At 37.5% G+C, this 19285-nt stretch overlaps 1 protein-coding gene across 1 annotated transcript in view; it reads right to left on the bottom strand.

Moving 5' to 3' along the window:
- Positions 1-19285, bottom strand: part of LOC127976760 (tyrosyl-DNA phosphodiesterase 1) — a 28538-nt gene that overhangs the window by 1796 nt on the left and 7457 nt on the right. Inside the window, exons 10-15 of the mRNA XM_052581409.1 lie at positions 18172-18357; positions 16872-16920; positions 16711-16777; positions 16002-16109; positions 12815-12917; positions 8040-8145 (exon numbers count right to left, since the gene is read on the bottom strand). Of these exons, the coding sequence (XP_052437369.1) occupies positions 8040-8145; positions 12815-12917; positions 16002-16109; positions 16711-16777; positions 16872-16920; positions 18172-18357 (619 nt within the window). The remainder of the gene's footprint in view (positions 1-8039; positions 8146-12814; positions 12918-16001; positions 16110-16710; positions 16778-16871; positions 16921-18171; positions 18358-19285) is intronic.

Genomic DNA, 19285 nt, shown 5'->3' with positions numbered 1-19285 from the left:
TCAAAACCATCTACGGCTTGTCTTTTTGCCAGAAGGGGTGCATAAAAATGGCATGCAATTTACCAATATGATAACTGAAAATAACACACCTCTGACATGATCTTTTCTTGCACATTAAAAAAGCATTCATAAAGAACAACTTCTCCTAGAATGAACTTAGTTCACAGCTGTGATAGCTTTCATTGTATGGAAAATTGAAGCTTGAAAGATCTGGGTACATAGATGAAAGTTTTTGGGGAGAACTATTACTTTAGTGGTGTTTGCACATTAGAGGATCTTAAGCAGCACTCAATGGTCTCCTCGCTGAATTAAAGAACTAGATTCAAGTAGCTACTGAGAAGTGGTCCATTCTAATTCACAATAGCTGGTCCCTTTTTGGTTGTGAGACGAGACTGAGCCCGTTGAAGAATAGACAGTGTTGAGAAGTCCTGAGCTGATTTAGAGGGATATGAAACTATCCTCTCTCAGCAGCAACAGAAATAGAAATGTATTACGTTTGTCTTAATATAGAGGTGCAGCGCTACTCTTTGAGGTGTACATTTGGGTGTGTGACTGGGATCGGTCTGTATTAATATCACAGGTGTTGACGGCAGGGCTCAGATGAAATGAACTGTGAGAGAGAGCATGATGGATGCTCTTATTAAAGAAACCATAACCACTAACATATCCCCTTCCCATAAGAGAAGTCATATTTTAAAAACTCCTTTTAGACATAAAATAATACTCTAAGAAGCACTTGTGTGACTCCGTTGCAGTTAACTGTTACATACATTTATGTAAACGAATGACACTGGAATATATCCAGTGGGAAACTGAATATCACACGAATGAGTATCAGCAAGGACAGTGACACATTTGATTTGATTGGATAAGCAATCATGTGTATGAAATGAAGTGCCTGATAGCAGATGCGAGACACTACGATAGGCCTTGGTGGAAATAACTTTCATCTGAGCTTTCAATGAGTTCTGTCTGTCCTGGCTGTGACCCTTTGAGTGGCCCACTGGAGAACCATAGTTCTGTCCTCCACTTGCACTCATTTCAGAAAACTAGAATAAGCTTAATTTATTGTCTATTACAAACAATTAATTAATAAAATAAATAAATAATAATACAAATAATTTAGTCTGTTATGAATGCAATTCAGGCCAAGCTGAGAGACACACCTAAAACATATTTTGGAGTTGCATTTTGACCTAATTATTATTATTATTTTTTTTTTTTTACAAATGTTTGGTAGTGTGATTAAATATAGGTAAAAATGTTAAAATCAAAAGTATAAATTTAAATTAAATATAAATTATATATAACTCATAAATTACATAGAAATTCTGGACATACTGTGCAAAGTATACACTACAGTCCAAAATATTTTTTTAAATGTATGTAAAAGACGTTTAATATGCTTACCAAGGCTGCATTTATTTGATCAAAATACAGTAAAAATAGTAATACTGTCAATATTATTTATTTATGTTTTATATATATATATCCTGGACATTAAAAAAAAAACAACAAAAAAAAAAAACATACATGAATGGAAAGGTTATTATTATAAAAAAATTTCAGCTTTCAGATGATTTATAAACTTAATTTCCAAAAACTGATCCTTATTACTGGTTTTGTGGTCCAGGTCACATATAATGTAATATTCCAAACACAGACAAAAAGATTCACAGATAGAGTGCTAAAACATAATTTACTGCTAAATGCACATTGATGCATCATAATCAATGCAGAAGCCCAAGCTTACTAAACATACAGAGAAGACTGTCCATTTTTATCTTGATCTAGAGGCCACGCCCACTAATCACACTTCATGGCTGAAGCCTCTGCTATCAAAAGACCTACGCTGCTATGGCAACCACAGAGTGTTTCTGCCTCAGTTCATAAACTGATGACACCCTTGGTTTCAATAGTACCATCGATTGCCGCCTCTATTTTCTCACCATGATTAAAGGTCGTCAAACTGACGGGGCCGGGGCAGGGGCAGGGCCCATAGCACTCTTATTTTCATTTACTAAGAATGTGGCGCCGATGACAGTTGGATTTTCTCTGTAATTATATGGCTGAACAATCAAACGGTCTTTGACAGTGACTAACATAAGTACTAGTGATTCCTGACGTTATCAGTAGCATATGAATATAATGGACACCCAAAAACAGAATAAAATAATCTTATATCTCAAAACAAAGCCAAAAAAGGTATGTCTAATATGCTCTGTTTTCAACATCAGGTGCTTATTTTTCTCTGCAAAACTTCTGTACTTAAGACCATAATTCAGAACCTGTAATTTCAAAAAAACATTATTTTTTAAAAATTATTTAACATTTTGGATTTTTTAACACCAATTTATCACACCAATTAATGTGAAATCTCTTTTTCTTTTGACAGCATGCGTTGAATGCAAAACTGGTGATATATCCCTGTGAGCCTTCTGTCTCTGAATCTGTGCATTTGCACAAAAGTCTGCACCATAGAACACAGTAATTACCCAGCAGATGATAATGAGTTAATTTAGTGTCACAAGTCCTGCAGGCTATAGTTTGGGTTCATCTGGAATTGTGCTGTCAGTCAAAACAATCCATAGTTTTACTAAACAGCCATATACTTGACTCATGACCAAAACGCTTATTTACATAAAATGGAAGGCTTCTCGTTTATACATATTGGCTTACAGGAAGCTGACAAGTAGCATCCTTTTTCTTCTTTGTTGTATACATACATTCATACAGGAACAGAAAAGGAAAATAATTTATTTGAAATAGAAATCGTTTTTAAATAATAATAAACATTATTAATATAAATTATAACATTTTGCACACATCAAATCAGTATATATATATATATATATATTAGGGGTGTAACGGTACGTGTATTCCTACCGGACCATTTTTGTACAGGGCTTTCGGTACGGTGCACGTGTGTACCGAATGACCGAATGCAATATTTTGTATGCGTAACATAGGTTCATTGTCGTGTTTCCAAACGAACATATTAAGTGGCGGAAGTCTCCGCGTTCACTGCAAATCCCGCCCTGCAGCTGATTCTAATAAGGCTGGCGACACACTGGATGCGTGGTGCAAGCGTCTCATCTGCGTGGTGTGTCCATTTTTAATTCGGCTCCCATGTTAACAGGTTAGAGCTTGCAGACTGCCTGTGTGAGACGCGCATCTCATGCACGGCTCGGGGCGCGGAACACGTGTGCATGCTAGAAATAGAACCGACGCCTATTTTTCACGCGTGTTGGAAGCGTTTCCAGGCAAAATAGAATAGGAAAATATGTTTATATGTCATTTTGTACACAAATACATATTAATTGACACTTTGATGTTTGAAAGTCTATAGGTTGACATATATTCAGATATAAATGTAATTAAAAAAATTAATTAATAATTATCGATTTTCAAATATTGCAGGTGCAATATGCCAGTGTGTCACCGGCCTAATGTTTTCAAAAGGCATCATGCGAGTGTGAACATCACTACAACTAGGAAAAAAACTATTGTAACTCAAACGCAGCTCCCGTCTGCATTTAAACAGACCTTTGCTCTTAATTCCGATCGGTCCAACGCAATAACGAAATCTGAGCAGGTCTAAAAACTGAAACTGTTGGTGCTGCACTTTACACTTTGGAAAAGTTATATATATATTTTTTAAATATGAGCAGGCCTATAAGCTGGTATTGCTAATGCTGCACTGTAATCATAGTTATTTATTTATATTTTTCATTATATTTTATTATATGATATTGGTTTGAGACAGAGTATTTTTTTAGTGGATAACTTTGCAGCAGTATTTTATTTCTTATTCTTTTTTATTTTAGATATATTTTATTAAAAAGTATTTAAAAAAACTAATTGGTAAAAAAAGTTTATAGTAATAAACAACCTGCAGTTTAATGTTTGCATTTCTTTCCCTTACTGTAACGAAAATGAACCAAACCGTGACTTTAAAACTGAGGTACATACCGAACCGTGATTTTTGCGTACCGTTACACCCCTAATATATATATTTGAAAATCTGGGTGGCAGTAAATGTCATGTCGTCAACTGACTAGACGGTAACGGACCTTGGAAAGAACATGACAATGGCAAAGCGAATAATCAGCACGGCACTAACATCATCAGCTGCAAGACAAGAACAAGCAGAAAACCTCCGAACTAAACAAAGGAAAAAGGAGAAGACAAGAATTTTCTCCTACTAGAATCCCTTCAATTTGGAAAAGGGTTTTTTTACAAGGGAAAAGAGCGGATCTCTTAAGGTACCAAAGAAGGAGCTGGAGCACCACCTGAAGCGACACACTCAGATGACCAAAGACTTGAGCAAAAGGAGATCCCATCAGACATACTGCCAATTCCCCAACAAAATCACCAGTTCGATGACAGCCCCCCAAAATGGACTGAGATCGACAACATAGTAAGGAAGGCAAGGGTAGCCTTTGCACCAGGACCAAATGGAGTTCCTTACCGGTTGTATAAGAACACCCCAGGTGACTTGTGGTTTCTGTGGAGGATAATGAAGGTGACATGGAAGAAACAAAACATCCCAAAAGCATGGCAAAGAGCAGGGGGAGTAGTAATTCCCAAGGAGAAGGATGCCTCAAACATTGACCAATTTCGACAAATCAATCTCCTGAATGTTGAAGGCAAGATCTTCTTTAGCATTTTTACTTTAAGCAGAACAACTTGATTGACACGTCTATACAGAATGCCGGGGTACCAGGTTTTTTAGGATGCCTTGAAAACACAAGCATGATTTGGCATCAAATAGAATCTGTAAAAAGGGAGGGAAGAGACCTGCATGTTTTATTCCTCGATCTGGCCAATGCTTTTGGATCTGTCCCCCATTCAGTAATATGGGCAGCCTTCAATTTCTTTCATGTTCCTGAAACCATCACAAATCTGGTAAGAAACTACTTCAAAGATTTGCAATTCTCCATAGCAACTGCAGAATACACAACATCATGGCAAGCATTGGAAGTGGGTATCATGGCAGGGTGCACCATATCCCCTATAGCCTACATCATAGCAATGGAAGTGATCATCAGGGCATCTAGATGGGTAGTCGGAGGGGAGCGTCGGCAGGATGGACAGCGGCTACCACCGATTCGTGCCTATATGGATGATATGACCACCTTGACCTCAACCATCGCCTGTACCAAACGTCTGTTAGCAAAGCTTCACTCAAACATTACATGGGCAAGGATGAAGTTGAAACCCAGTAAATCCAGGAGCATATTCATCATCAAAGGAAAGCTTACCAACCAGAGGTTCAACATCAATGAAACACCCATTCCATTGGTGACAGAGCAGCCTGTCAAGAGCTTAGGATGGTGGTACAATGCAAATCTCAACGACGCAGAGGAGTGTGACTTATTGAGTGAAGAAACCATCAAAGGTCTTGTCAGTATTGATAAGATTTCATTTCTGGGAAAGTTGGGTTGCTACCCGCATACCCTTCCAAAGTTGAGAAGCTGGAGAGGACAGTCAGTGCATACATCAAGAAGTGGCTGGGACTTCCGCGCTGCCTCAGTAACACTGGGTTGTATTGAAACGGTGCACTGGAACTACCTATCTCTAGCCTCACCGAAGAATACAAGTGCATTAAAGCGAGGCCTCAAGATGCAGCCATACGAACAGCTCCTCGCAGACTGGCAACTGGGAGGAAGTGGACTCCAACTAAGAGTGTAGAGCAAGCACAATTCACTCTCAGACATGGAGACCTACTCAGTTGGACAGGTGCAGCAAGGAAGAGGCGGGCTTGGACTTGGGACTAGTCGACCTACATGGCACAAGGCAACATCTGCAGAGAAGAGAAAGTTGGTAGTTGCTGAGGTCCGGCATCAACAGGAAGCAGAGAGATGCGCAAAGGCAGTGGCACAAGCTGAGCAGGGCCAGTGGACTACCTGGTAAAACCTGGAGAATCATAAGCTCACTTGGAGAGATATGTGGGAAATGGAAGGAAGCCAAATAAGCTTCCTCATCAGGGCCACCTACGATAGGGCTGCACGATATTGGGAAAAAATGACATTGCGATATTTTATTTTTCTGCGATATATATTGCGATATGAAATCTAATAAATTTTCTTCTTACAAACAAAAATGGGGTGAGCACACTTAAATTCTCATTTTAAATGATTTAAACATTGAAACCATCGTGTCAATTGATTAATATGCGCGAGGGAGAGAGAGTAAGACAGCGCTCGTGTTGTTTGAAGACAGTGAGCATGCTGCTCTCTCCCTCTCTCTCTCTTTCTCTCTCTCACGTGCGCGCGCTCTCTCTCTATCTCTATCTCTCTCTCTCGCGCGCTCTCTTTCTTTCTGCCCTGTCAAAACTTTCAGTCTATGAGGGTTAAGCTGTGCAATTAATCCGCAAATGACATTCGTCAGAGCCGGGGAGCAGCTGGCCCGTACAGTTAAAGAATAACGGATCAACTACCACAGCCTACATCGCACATTCGGCGATGTGACTATCGAGGATTCGTACATCGTGATATCGAAGCTTAAACGACACATCGTGCAGCCCTAACCTACGATGTTCTTTCTACACCTAAGAATCTTAACCAGTGGTATGGAGATGATCCAGCATGCCTTTTCTGCCAAACCCCAGCAACTCTTAAGCACATCCTTACTTGCTGCAAAACCAGTCTGTCCCAACGCTGTTAAACCTGGAGGCATAACCAAGTCCTACGCCAATTGCCAGTCATCCCTTTGTGAGAGCAGGGCAGTGCCCAGCAAAACCAGCTGCAAGAGTGGATAGTACCCACTTGGATACCACACGGGACTGGAAAATGCAAGTGGACCAAGATCAGCAACTCAAGTTTCCACCTGAGATTTCAAACACCAAACTCAGGCCGGATATTTTTTTGTGGTCAACTTCACAGAAGTCCCTCTTCATCGTGGAACTAACTGTACCATGGGAGGCTGCAGTGGGAGAAGCATATGAATGGAAAAAGCTGAAGTACATTGATATAGGTTTTGAGGCAAAACAACTAGGTTGGCGTACACAGGTACTTCCGGTAGAGATTGGCTGCAGAGGATTTGTGGCCACATCCATAGTCAGGCTCCTGAAGAGTGTGGGAGTTCGGGGACAGGCCTTCAGGAAAGCCATTAGATCACTGTCGGAGGCAGCAGAGCAGAGCAGCAGGTGGATCTGGATAAAGAGGAAGGACCCCAACTGGGCTGCAAAGAACAATAAGGAGGGGTAAAAGCAGAAGGGGGCTCACCTGGGACACCAGGTGCTGCCGATGAGCCCTCTGGAGGTGTCGTGGGCCTATCAACGAAACACCTGTGAAGGAGGGTGCCCACCTGAAGACCCTGATGACGTTCTTACCCCTCTCCCCACTTAAAATTAGGAGTGCTGATTACTAGGGATATTAACATCAAGTCCTATGAGCTGAACCAAATGTTTCCTCATTATTAATCTCAATGGATGACTCAGAGTACACCACTGTGCAGGAAATGAAATGGCCATTAATTGTGTCATGCATACCTCTTGTGCTTCACTGCTGTCAGCAATTAAAATATACACTATGACATCACGAGTAGCTGTCTTTGAACACCTTGCTCATCACACACAGTGATGTACACTCAAGAAACACAATTATTCATTATATGATAGGCTGCATTATAATTAAAGAGAATGTAATTTAGCTACAAAACTAACAAGTGTGAAAGAGCAAATTTAGACATTTGCACAGTATCAAAATAATTGATTTGTTTAGCCTGGATACTGGCCTGCACTGCAAGCTTTCATAAAGGCTTTTTCATTGTGCAATTAATATCTAAAGAGTGTTTCCTCAGCAGTCATTTGAACTCTAAAATTCAAAGTAAAGGTTAACCTTTCCTCAAGCGATAATTCAGTGTACTTTCTACGCATTAAGCAAACCTTTAAACTTTGATTCAAATGCCTCATCTGTCATTTTAAATATGTGTGGTTGTTCAGAGTTCAGAAGAACATCTCTGACATTTTAATGAAGGTTGGAACTACAAATACAATGAATCTTAGTCAAGTTACTTGCAATGTTCAGTCTCACCTTTGCTTGAGTAATGCTGAGGTGGGAGGTCATAAGGCACCGGGAAGCCTTTGGAGGAGCTAGAGGCCGGAAACACATTCTTCTCCACAGGAAATGTGCTCATATTCTACAAATAAAAAGCACATGTATCAGTGCTCAGTAGGGATGTGCTAATCTGAAAAAGTCATAAATAAGCTAAAATATAAATTACTTATTGCACAAAATTATACAAAGTTATAGTGCACTTGTTGCACTGTTCACACACAAACATTATTAACAACATCACTGCAAGCTAGGCTGCATCTCAGAATAACTTTTCACAGCAGAGAAAATATTTTTTTAAATAATAAAAAAATGTTATTCATTATTTTAAATAAATAATCACTAATTTGCCAATTGATTGTCAGATGAATAGTTGACTATCCTGTTCATCTCTAACGCCAAAAGATTTAGTTAAGAAATAACTAGCATCCTACAAAAACAATTTTCACACAAATAAATAATTATATGCATAATAATTTAAGTAACAACAAAATATATGACCAAAAAAAAAAAAAACAGTATTTCCATTAATAGAACCAGTGGATTATTCACATTGCTAAAAAAACTGAGAACATGTAAAAAAAAAAAAAGTCCCAAACTAACTGAAAGACACATTTATTTTAACCTCATATCAATAGACCTTAAGATATGCCATGACTCCCATGAACTCACATGATGGAGACAACACATGACAAAAGTGCTCGTGCAGCTCTAATGAGAACGAGTGCATTTATTCATCCTGTTTTCTGTGGAAAAAGCCAGAGGGGAGCAGGACTGTTCCGAGGGAAGCTAAACTCTCATTTGTGTGGTGGGCATGATGATGGAGGGGGCTGGATAGATTTAAAGGGCAGTGGGGAAAATGTCACCCAGACTCAGACAGCTAAAGCTTTCACAAAACCCAGAGAGATGGAGCAGGTGCAAGCACACGCAAACACTGTCCTGCTATCTGTGAAGAAAAAACAGGAAGCGACCTAGAAACTCAATACAAAAAGTTCTGAAATTCTGAATATGGAAGGCATTTGGGAGAGTTTAGAAAGCTTTTAACATACATTTACATTTAACCATTTAGCAGATGTTTTTATCAAAAACAAATGAGTATAATGGAAGTAATGTAACCAGCAATTAGGACTGTTAATCACTGAGATTAATTACATGTAATAACTGCCTTCCTCTAAACTCCCTCTTCTAAAGGCCACTTTACCCTGATGCAAGACCACCAGCACAAATAAGTTATTTCTATCTTTTGCTGTAGTGTGTCCATAGGAAATATCAGTTTACACTTTCAAACATTCATTTAGCCATTAATTGTAATAATCCAGTGAGATTTAGTTTTGTTTCTAGTTAAGGAATCTTATAGCAGCTAATGCTCGACACAGAGGTCTTATCATCATCATCATCATCATCATCATCCATTCTGTGTGGAATAACATGAAGGAACAGAACAAACTCAGACAGACTAAAGGCCTGTTCACACCAAGAAGGATAACTATAAAGAAAACGATATTAGCGTCCACACCAGCGAACGATATTGTCTGTGTATTCCAAGCGGACGCGCGTCGGATGCTTTAAATTCTCGAGCTCATTACAGCAGGATTGATTCTGATTGGTTGGCAATGTTTTTATCATTAATCAGAAAAAAAATTGTTCTGAAAGTGATTCCAACGATATCGTTTCTCTTTGCCTTTATTGTTATAGTTGTGGTGTGGACTCCGCTATTCTTTAATATTGAGAACAATTTTTAGAACTATATCTTTATCGTTATCTTTATAGTTATCGTGCTTGGTGTGAACGGGCCTTAAATCTAGAAGAACTGTGGCAGCATCTCAAAGATGCTTCAAGAGACCTACCTGCAAAGCTACCTAAAAATAATTATGCACAAGTGCACCTAGGCCAAAAGCTGCTTTAAACACAAAGGATGGTTGCACCAAATGTTGATTTAATTTAGTTAACAGAAGTTAATTGATAATCTATTTTTGACAGCATCCTCAGTTTTTTACTCAAGTGCCTAAAACCTTTAACAGTACTGTAGCTTTGTAGGCAGGTTTCTTGAAGCATCTATATATACTGTACACATACAAACCAAAAAATAAAAAAAAAATAGAATATAGAATATAAAAATAATAACCATAAAAAAATAACAAAAACAGCAAAACTCCCAAATAACCTTCAAACTTCTAGTTATATTTCAGCTGTCACAAGTAATACTGATAAATTGTGTTGTTATAACTAATAAACACATCTTAGTGGTTGAGCAGAGCCATCATTGAGGTTAATGTGGTCCGGAGTAATATGAGGGTTAGTCAATAATTAAGCAATTTATCTGAATTTCTGCTCAATCAGCTGCAGCCAGACATACTGACAGAGTTCATGCATAATTAATTGTTGTGGCACTAGCAAAAACATCACATTCCTCATTACTAACTTCACTGGTTCTTATGTTTTTCACTAGCATCTTGATGACATGTCTATTGAACCCAGCTGTTCTATTGTTTAGCCACAGCTGTTTTTGGTTGCATTTAAAACAAGTAGCCAACTGGGTGGTTCAAGAGGATGCCAAAGAGTAAATAAATACCCAACTGAGTCAGAGCTTAAGTGGTAAACCAGGAATTGTAGGGTTTCTGTCTACCACAGATAATAATTTAATCCAACAGTTTGTAAAAGCAAACACAAAACAAAGATGAATTCATGGAACAGAACACCATGAATCCATATACAATGAGACATTGAAAAACATAATTTTTGATTACTTGAACCTATTAAAAGGAATAGTTCACCCCAAAATGAAAATTCTGTCATCATTTACTCATAATCATGTTGTTCCAAAGCTTGATGATATTTTGAAGAATTTTGTAGAACCAAACAGCTGTTGGTCTCCGTTGACTTCCATAGTAGGGAAAGAAATACTATGAAAGCCAATGAGGACCATCAACTGTTACCAGCATTCTTCAAAATCACTTATTTAATGTTTAACATAAGAAAGAAACTCATACAGGTTTGGAATGACAGGAGGGTGAGTAAATGATGACAAAATTAAAAATTTTAAAGTGAATTATTCCTTAATTTTTATTTTTAAATTCAGTGCATCCCTATCTTATTACATGTTATACTGAACATTTTCTTTTACATTTCTGTAATGGCCTTGGCTGCTTGGAGGAGCTAGTAATGAGCAATTTACATGAATACTAAATCTGAAATTACAAAATTATGAAATCCTATTTTTAAAAAAGCATGACTCATTAACTGCGTCTCACTTCAGAAACATGCTTTATTAAGTCAACTAGATTTATTGGTGCTAAAGAGGACAAGGGCGAGTTTGGCTCACAAGTAGTTCTGCAACACAGCATGACTGAAACAGTGTGATGTACTGAAAACTTAAAGACATGCAGTCAAAGCTGTTTCGTTAAGAGCAAAAACAAAATGTATTTTATACTATGACGATCTTCAACAGTCTGATCTCACACTTTCTTAAACAAGAGAACTTTTATTAAAGCACCACACTGTCGCAAACAAAAAAAACGTGACTAATGTGGAAATTATGGAGCATGACCTACAGATGTAAAAATAACTTCAACAGTCAACATGCAGGCTCATTTGTAACTTAAGCAAGGAAACCAAGTAATGCTTATGTGTACTGAATGCAAAATATAATGTCCTAAAAACATGCTCAGTGAAAAATATTATTCAACCTTAAAATGACTAATTATGGATCCATTATAATGTAACAAATCAAAAATGACCTCTAGCAAGAACTAACCATGACATAAACAAAACTTTGTTCAACCAAAACAAAGAGGCTCCAGGCCACAAAAAAAGACAAAACACATCCCTTTTGAATAAGAGAGCACAACCTTTTACTATCCTCTTTCAAACTCATGTCCCCCCACCCCTTTTCCACAGCAAGAGAACTGAACCATACTGTTGCTTAGCAACTTTTGAAGTAATTCTAAGACCTACCCTGACAACAAGGACAAATTACCCTGCGAGTATGTGAATGTTACACAAAATCTCTGTCTCTACATATGGAGAAACAAGAGATCTACTCCAAGACATTATGTTTAGTATTTTCACACTTAGAGTAGCTAAGAAGTACGTTCAGAGACTCTACAGATGTCTTTTTTTGTCTCTGTTCAGCTCCTTCTCTTTAAAGTTTCTTCTCTTAGGGGGTTTTACTGGAGATCTTAATTTTTCTTTTAAACTAACACCCTGCTGGAAAAGTGTTCGACTCATCAACCAGAAGTACATATTTGAAACATTACTAGAATATATAGGAAACACTCAGTTTGGTTCAGTTCACTTGGTTTTGTACAGTAAATTCCCTAATTTCCAATCAACTTTTTAAGCTTGGAAGTCACACTTTTGAAATTCCTCTCCATATTTACAGTTTATTGTGATAGTCCAGGAAGCCCATCTGGTGAAGTCATGAATACTCCAAGACAAGGAATATTTACTTCTCCATTATTGTTCGGTCAAAGTACAAGCAAAAAGTTGGTCGGTGTGGTATTAATCCCGCCCCTCTTCCACTGTGATTGGTTAGATGACTAAAAAGACTGTGATGAGCGCTGTGTTTTACCCAAAGTTGAACATTCTTTAAAAAATAAATGCTTCCATTGAAAAAAACGGAAAGAATATGCTAGCCTAAGGAAAAATGCTTTAGTGGAAACGCGGCCTAACTAGATACTATTCAGCCACAATCAGAAGCTGGTTTTAACTGGATTTAGCAGAAGGTCAGAAATGCACAGGTACTCAATACTCACAAAGGCTGAAGGCAGGTAGAGAACTCCCAGTTCATAGGAACGAACCATAATCTGAGTGTTGTTCTTCTCCAGGGCGCCCCAGGCAGCTTTTGATAAATTGGCACTGCGGAGCATACCAGCAGATGAAGTTTCACCCATGTTTCAAAGTCAAACATTCATATAAATGTCACCTAAACTAGAAGTATTAGCATTAAACACGTCAAAGCTAAAGGATATTGTAGAGGAGTCTTTTTTCAGACTGCAATTACTGAATAATTAATGGGTTTTGGACTTAGATGTTTAAGAATGACAGGCTATGCTTGAAGGCTTTGCATCCACTGCAGGCTTTAATCTTCATAAAAAGATCTATGAATAACTCATCGCTGGACATGACTGACCTAAAGACACTGCTCACGATCTCCCTTCCTGTGCATTTCAACCACGATTAAAGCCATCGCTTTTAGAAATGCCACAGGAACAGTGGCCATTCATGCAGCCTTGAGATGAAAATCACGTGGGCTTCAATGACAGAGCCACAGGAACATCATGTGTTAAAAGATTTTTAATAAAGAATATCATTGTCTGCTGGTAAAAGAGAGGCTTTTAAAACCAGAATCTTTCCTCAGTGATTGGTTTTCTAGGGCAAAATCTGAAATTCAAGCTTTCAACTGCTGAATGAACATGCTATTCCTGAATGTAATCTGAAAGATAATCAAAGAGAAGAGTGTTCTTTTACCACGTTGTTGCGTTTTATAACCCACCTGCCGCTTGTCCACCAAGTCTTTACCACTTCAATTGACCAATTTCACTAAAGAGCTTTGATTATCTGTAAAAGTGCTGTTGAGTGAGCAGTTTAATGGTCCAGAGTCCAAGGTGCTAACTAACAAACATATAACCTTCCAGACTGAAGAAACAGGAAAGCAGCTATTATTTTGCAGCTAAGAAACAGCCAATGAAAGAGAATGGCGTAATCTTCAATAAACAAACATATCAGGCTTATGTTGTGTAAATATACATTTATGGGGCCTAAGGGATCCTTTGAGTGGAACACTATCAATGCTGCACAGAAGACACAAATCTGCCAGGGATCCGAGAAAAACAAGCCTCCTTCTGCCAAGAGCATTATTTTGGCAGCTATGAGCAGCCCTCTGAAGAACAAAAGAGCAGAAACGGTGCTGATCTCATCCGGCTTAGCATTAATATGTCAAATTCAAGGCAATAAAGATGTGTTTTGGTGTTTGTTGTAAAAAGCTAACACAAACATATATACTGTATGCATCATCAACAAAACCTATGAGTAACCACAAACTGATTTCAGTGTTGATGCAATTATGCTTAGAATTGTGTATTTTTAGATAAGATTAGATTCAACTTTATTACACATGTGGGTACAAGGCAACAAATGAAGTTTTTTTTTTTACATTACATTATTCAAAGCGACTTACAATTGCTATATATTAGGGCCGGGACTTTAACGCGTTAATTGAGATTAATTAATTACACAAAAAATAACGCGTTAACTAAGATTAATTAATTACAGAAAAAAAAAATCCCGCATTTTTAATAACTTATTTTAGCACCGCGGAACGTTTCTCACTGGATGAGTTTCGTCAGGACCGATTATACTGGAGCACCAACTAGCGTTCGCACATCACTGCAGCAGCACATCGAGCCTCAAGTATCACCTAAACGCAAAACATATAGCAGCTAGCGTGGACTTTACATTTTATGTTGAACTATGTATTATTTTGTTGGTGCAACAGTTTATGTTGAACTCTTTAATGTTTTGGCCAAGGTTTGTATAATTAGTATGTTATGGCCTCTGAAGCTACAGAGAGATGTTTTCTAATAGTCAGTGTTTCCAATGTTCTGAATGTAATTGACAGTATTGTGTTTTACTTAAAAAAAAAAAAACACTTTACAGAAGGTTCCAGCACCTATAAGCTTCCTGAATTTCTGAAATGTACTATTTCTAAATTGTTTCTAAATATGCTATTGCTACACTTCATGGCAAAAATTGCACTGGTCTGCTAGACTTGGTTGAACAAAAATAAACAATATTTTGTTGCTTAAGCTCATGTATTCAGTCATTATTCAATGGTATACTATAAATCCATGTGAAAAAAAATTACTTCTCACTGTTCTCAGGTCAAATATTTATATGCGATTAAAATGCGATTAATTTCGATTAATTAATTACAAAGCCTCTAATTAATTAGATTAATTTTTTTAATCGAGTCCCGGCCCTACTATATATGTCAGAGGTCGCACGCCTCTGGAGCAACTAGGGGTTAAGTGTCGTGCTCAGGGACACATTGGTGTCTCACAGTGGATTCGAACCCAGGTCTCTCACACCAAAGGCATGTGTATTATCCACTGAGCCCTAGATATTTCCTTCTAGACCACTCTTGTTGTTTTGTAGGGCTGTGCAGTTTGGTGATGACTGACAAAATTATGATCTGAACTGACATATGATAAACACTTAATTATCTGATATTGCTAAAGCAGCTTGGATGTGAAATAACAAAAAGAGATAAAATCTCAATAAAACAGGTGTTTAAAATGATGATAAGATTATATTGTCTATTACTTTAAAAGTGCATTGTGTAATAGCAGAATTGCAAACTGTATTTCAAACCATTATTATGGCTTAACAAAGCCAAAATATTGTCATTGTACAACATTTAATATGTGATTGTAATACTGTACAATATTAAATATTGTAATTGTAAGCCTATTTTTTTACTCTAAATTCTAGACATTTTAAGTTGCATTCAACAAACATGGCACCAAGACTATAACCTTGGTTAAATAAAAATTAAATAAAAAACAAGACAATAAAAGATTAATACATGAACAATTTAAAAATGTTGGCTTAATAACATTAAGTTGAATCACTAAAACTGGAAATAAAATTTAAACTGAATTAAAGTAATTTAAACCTAAACAGTAGTATGAAAAAGGCAAAATGTAGCTAAAATAAACACTTAATAGTATATATACTTCAATTAGTATTTATAATATTTAGTACAGTAGTAGTACACAGTATAGCACTATAATCATATATAAATAACACTAAAATAAAACCGCTTGGCACAGTTCTTTGTCCAGCTGTGACTAGACTAGCTGTATCTGATCTGAAATTCTGACTGTCAATCAGGCCTAAAATGAATACAATTCAGCAAGCAAGTTATTTAATCATTCTAACCTTGTGACAAGAAACCAGGCCAGTTGTGTGTAGTCCGGTGAAACCCTCATGTAGGTTTTAATGTGAGGCATCGCATTGCTCCTGCCAGTAACATCGGCATGCCAGCCACTGTTTAGAGGAGACAGATTGAGAAGGGAAGTGAAAGAGAGAAAGAACATGGAGAAACACCTGCTGATATACCTTTCCTAGGTGCAAAAGCACCAAGAGAAGTATTTCATGCAATTTGCAGGTGCAGAGAGATGATGCTTTAGGACGTTCTGTGCCGACGAAGAGGAGAGCTTTCTGTCTGATTGCTGTCAGCATTCAGGCATGAATACTGAAATCTACATGGACTCATTTAAATATACTGAGTAGAAGTGTAGAGTGTGCACTCCAGAGGGGGACTGAGACTGAATCTACATTGCAATAGCCCCATCTCTGATCACTTAGCAAAATTGAGGCGAACAGTAAAATAGCTTATTTATGATTATAATGTGTTAAAATGATGGAAGAGATGGGATAAGAACCCAATTGAAATTTCTAAGGAGCAATTTAAGGGTCAGATAACTCTTTGGAAAGGCAACTGTTTAGTTGTGCACTGCTAAGGAGCCTTTTTAGGAGAATATTCATGGTAGCATTTAAACAGGGGAATTTTAGGCTGAATATCGATGAGTACATTGCCAAAATGTTCTTTATTTTATTTATTTTTTACAGAGATATGAGAACTTACTGGAAGTGAGAATGAAGCCAGAGTTGTTTTTGAGCCGTCTGTATACTGTAGGGTAAAGATCCCCCGGCTGCAGGGATAAGAACAGTTACTCATCACATGTGGAGGTGGAGGTGTGAGGGAAAAAAATATGTTTTGATTTCAGAATAAAAAATGAATGATACCTGGATAGCCCTCCAAACTGGTTCTGACATTTTCCACAGATGGGTAAATCTAGAAATGACAACGGATTCATTACATTTTTATTTATTTATGGCAATTTGACTAAATGTTCAGTATTATTCTTTTCTTAAAATAAATGAATTCATAATTTTGTTTAGGGATTCAAGAAAGGATTCAATGAAACAAAAGTAACAGACTTTTACATTGTTAAAGATTATATTTTAAAAAATGCTGCTCTTTTGAACTTTCCATTCTCAAAGAAAAAAAAACAATTATCACAGTTCCACAAAAATATTAAGCAGCACAACTGATATTAAGAAATGTTTCTTGAGCACAAAATCGCCATTTTAGAATAATTTTGCATCATGTGACAAAAAAAAAGAAGATCAATCAAACTATTGAACTGTAGGCTATCTATCTACTGTACCCATCCACCCATTAAACCCACTGACCTTTAAAACACTAAGAAACTAGACAGAACTAAACTGTCTGACTCGCACAATACAGATGTGATCGCAATAGAAAAGTGCATAATGTGTTCTTTATATGTCTACATTTAGAACTTCTGAATAATTTCCCTTGTCCTCAACAGTAATGGAACTAAATTACCTCAATAGTTCAACAGAGTTTCTGAAACCTGCTAACTGGAAGAGCCTTCGGTCTTTAGAGATGACACAGTAACATTTAAGGCTCGATGGTACTGTCTGCCATCTTTCTCTGTGATGAAGACACTCCGTGTGGCGCCTTGACTTTTCAACTGACATTTAACAATAACTGCATCAGACAGAAATCAATCTTCCATTCCTCCATCTGAGCAGATATTGTTATGCAAATAACAGAATGGATGAGAATTCTTCTTGTAACTATTGTCTCTAACAGCTCGTGCCGAGAGAGACTTGAAAAGGTTTCCTTTTTTGCAAAATTGGAATTCAAGTATAGCAAAAGGGAACATGCTATGAATACTAATTGCTAATTAAACACGTGGGACGCCAACAAATTTCACATTTCATAGCTCAGAGGAATTGGATACTGAAATACACGAATGAGGAACATGCAGAAACAAGCAGATGCACATGTGCGCTCCGGTGTCCCGCCTAGATTCTAACCTAATTAAAATGGAGACACAATTGAGAGCTCATTTATCCTGATAGATAAGCAAGCTGGTAGGAGAGTGTGCCACTGTGTTTATTGTAATATCCTTCTGGCCACTTTATTCGAAATCCAGAGAGGGTACGGCAGTGATACGAACAGATCCTTTTACCATTTCAGAAATGCTCTGCAGGGGCTGTTTGAAACACTTACCAGGAGCATCTGTGTTTCTGGACTGGCTAATGATTTCCTTGCCTTCCCCAGTGTGGTCAGAGTGCGCTGGAACTCAGCTGCCAACCATTTAGTTTTATCAAGTCCCATGGAGCCAATACTGGAGAACTGGCCGAGCACGTGCCATCGCTCTTCATTTTGCACGGGCATCGCATGCTCGCTGAGCAACTGAGAGAAACAAAAACAATGAGTGTATGTCACACTACATCAATATTCGCATGTTTCTTATATGGCTAGCTTATCAATTGACAGATGAATTAGCAACAAAATTGGACACATTGTCTTTGACGTCAACAACACAAGATATGGGAAGTGTTTTTACCTCTCTTTTAAAAGACAATATGCCTATCATAAGTATGCATGAGTATATGGTAGGTTGCATGTTATTATGTGCATTAGTATTGTTTTGCTCTGCTGTCAGCAATCTTTTAAACCAGCCCTTGACCTATTTTTGGTTCACGACCCACCAGTTGATGTGGGTTGAGCCTTATGAAGGTGTAAAGAGTGTGCTCTGTGTGAGTCAGTCATTCATATCAAAGCGCTGTTTAGACAATGTTCAGTGTGACTTCATTTTAGTACAGAAATTGATTTCTCCTGGCTCAGTTTCTGGATCTTGCAAAGACCAATCCAACACCTCACTCTGCCAGTGTTATCTGAATTCACTCAATAAATGAAGAGTACATCTCCAAGGCATCCTAACAGGCATACAATGCATTTTCATGAACATCATTTGGGTTAGTTCACCCAAATATTAAAATTATGTCATTAATTACTCACCCTTATGTCGTTCCAGGGTCAGATAGAATTTGTTGAAGCATCGAAAATAAATTTTGGTCCATAAATAACAAAAATTAAGTCTGTTATTTTTATAATTAACACTGAATAAAGTCATAGTTTTTGTTATTTTTGGATCAAAATGTATTTTGATGCTTCAACAAATTCTAACTGACCCTCTGATGTCCCATGGACTACTTTGATGATGTTTTTCTTACCTTTCTGGACATGGACAGTATACTGTACACACAGTTTCAATGGAGGGACTGAGAGCTCTCAGATTAAATCTAAAATATCTTAAACTGTGTTCCTAAAATGAACG

This window comes from Carassius gibelio, chromosome B17, assembly GCF_023724105.1.
Source record: "Carassius gibelio isolate Cgi1373 ecotype wild population from Czech Republic chromosome B17, carGib1.2-hapl.c, whole genome shotgun sequence".
In the NCBI taxonomy this organism is placed as follows: domain Eukaryota; kingdom Metazoa; phylum Chordata; class Actinopteri; order Cypriniformes; family Cyprinidae; genus Carassius; species Carassius gibelio.
Note: the sequence above shows the minus strand (reverse complement) of the source record. Positions and strands in the feature narration are given on the sequence as shown.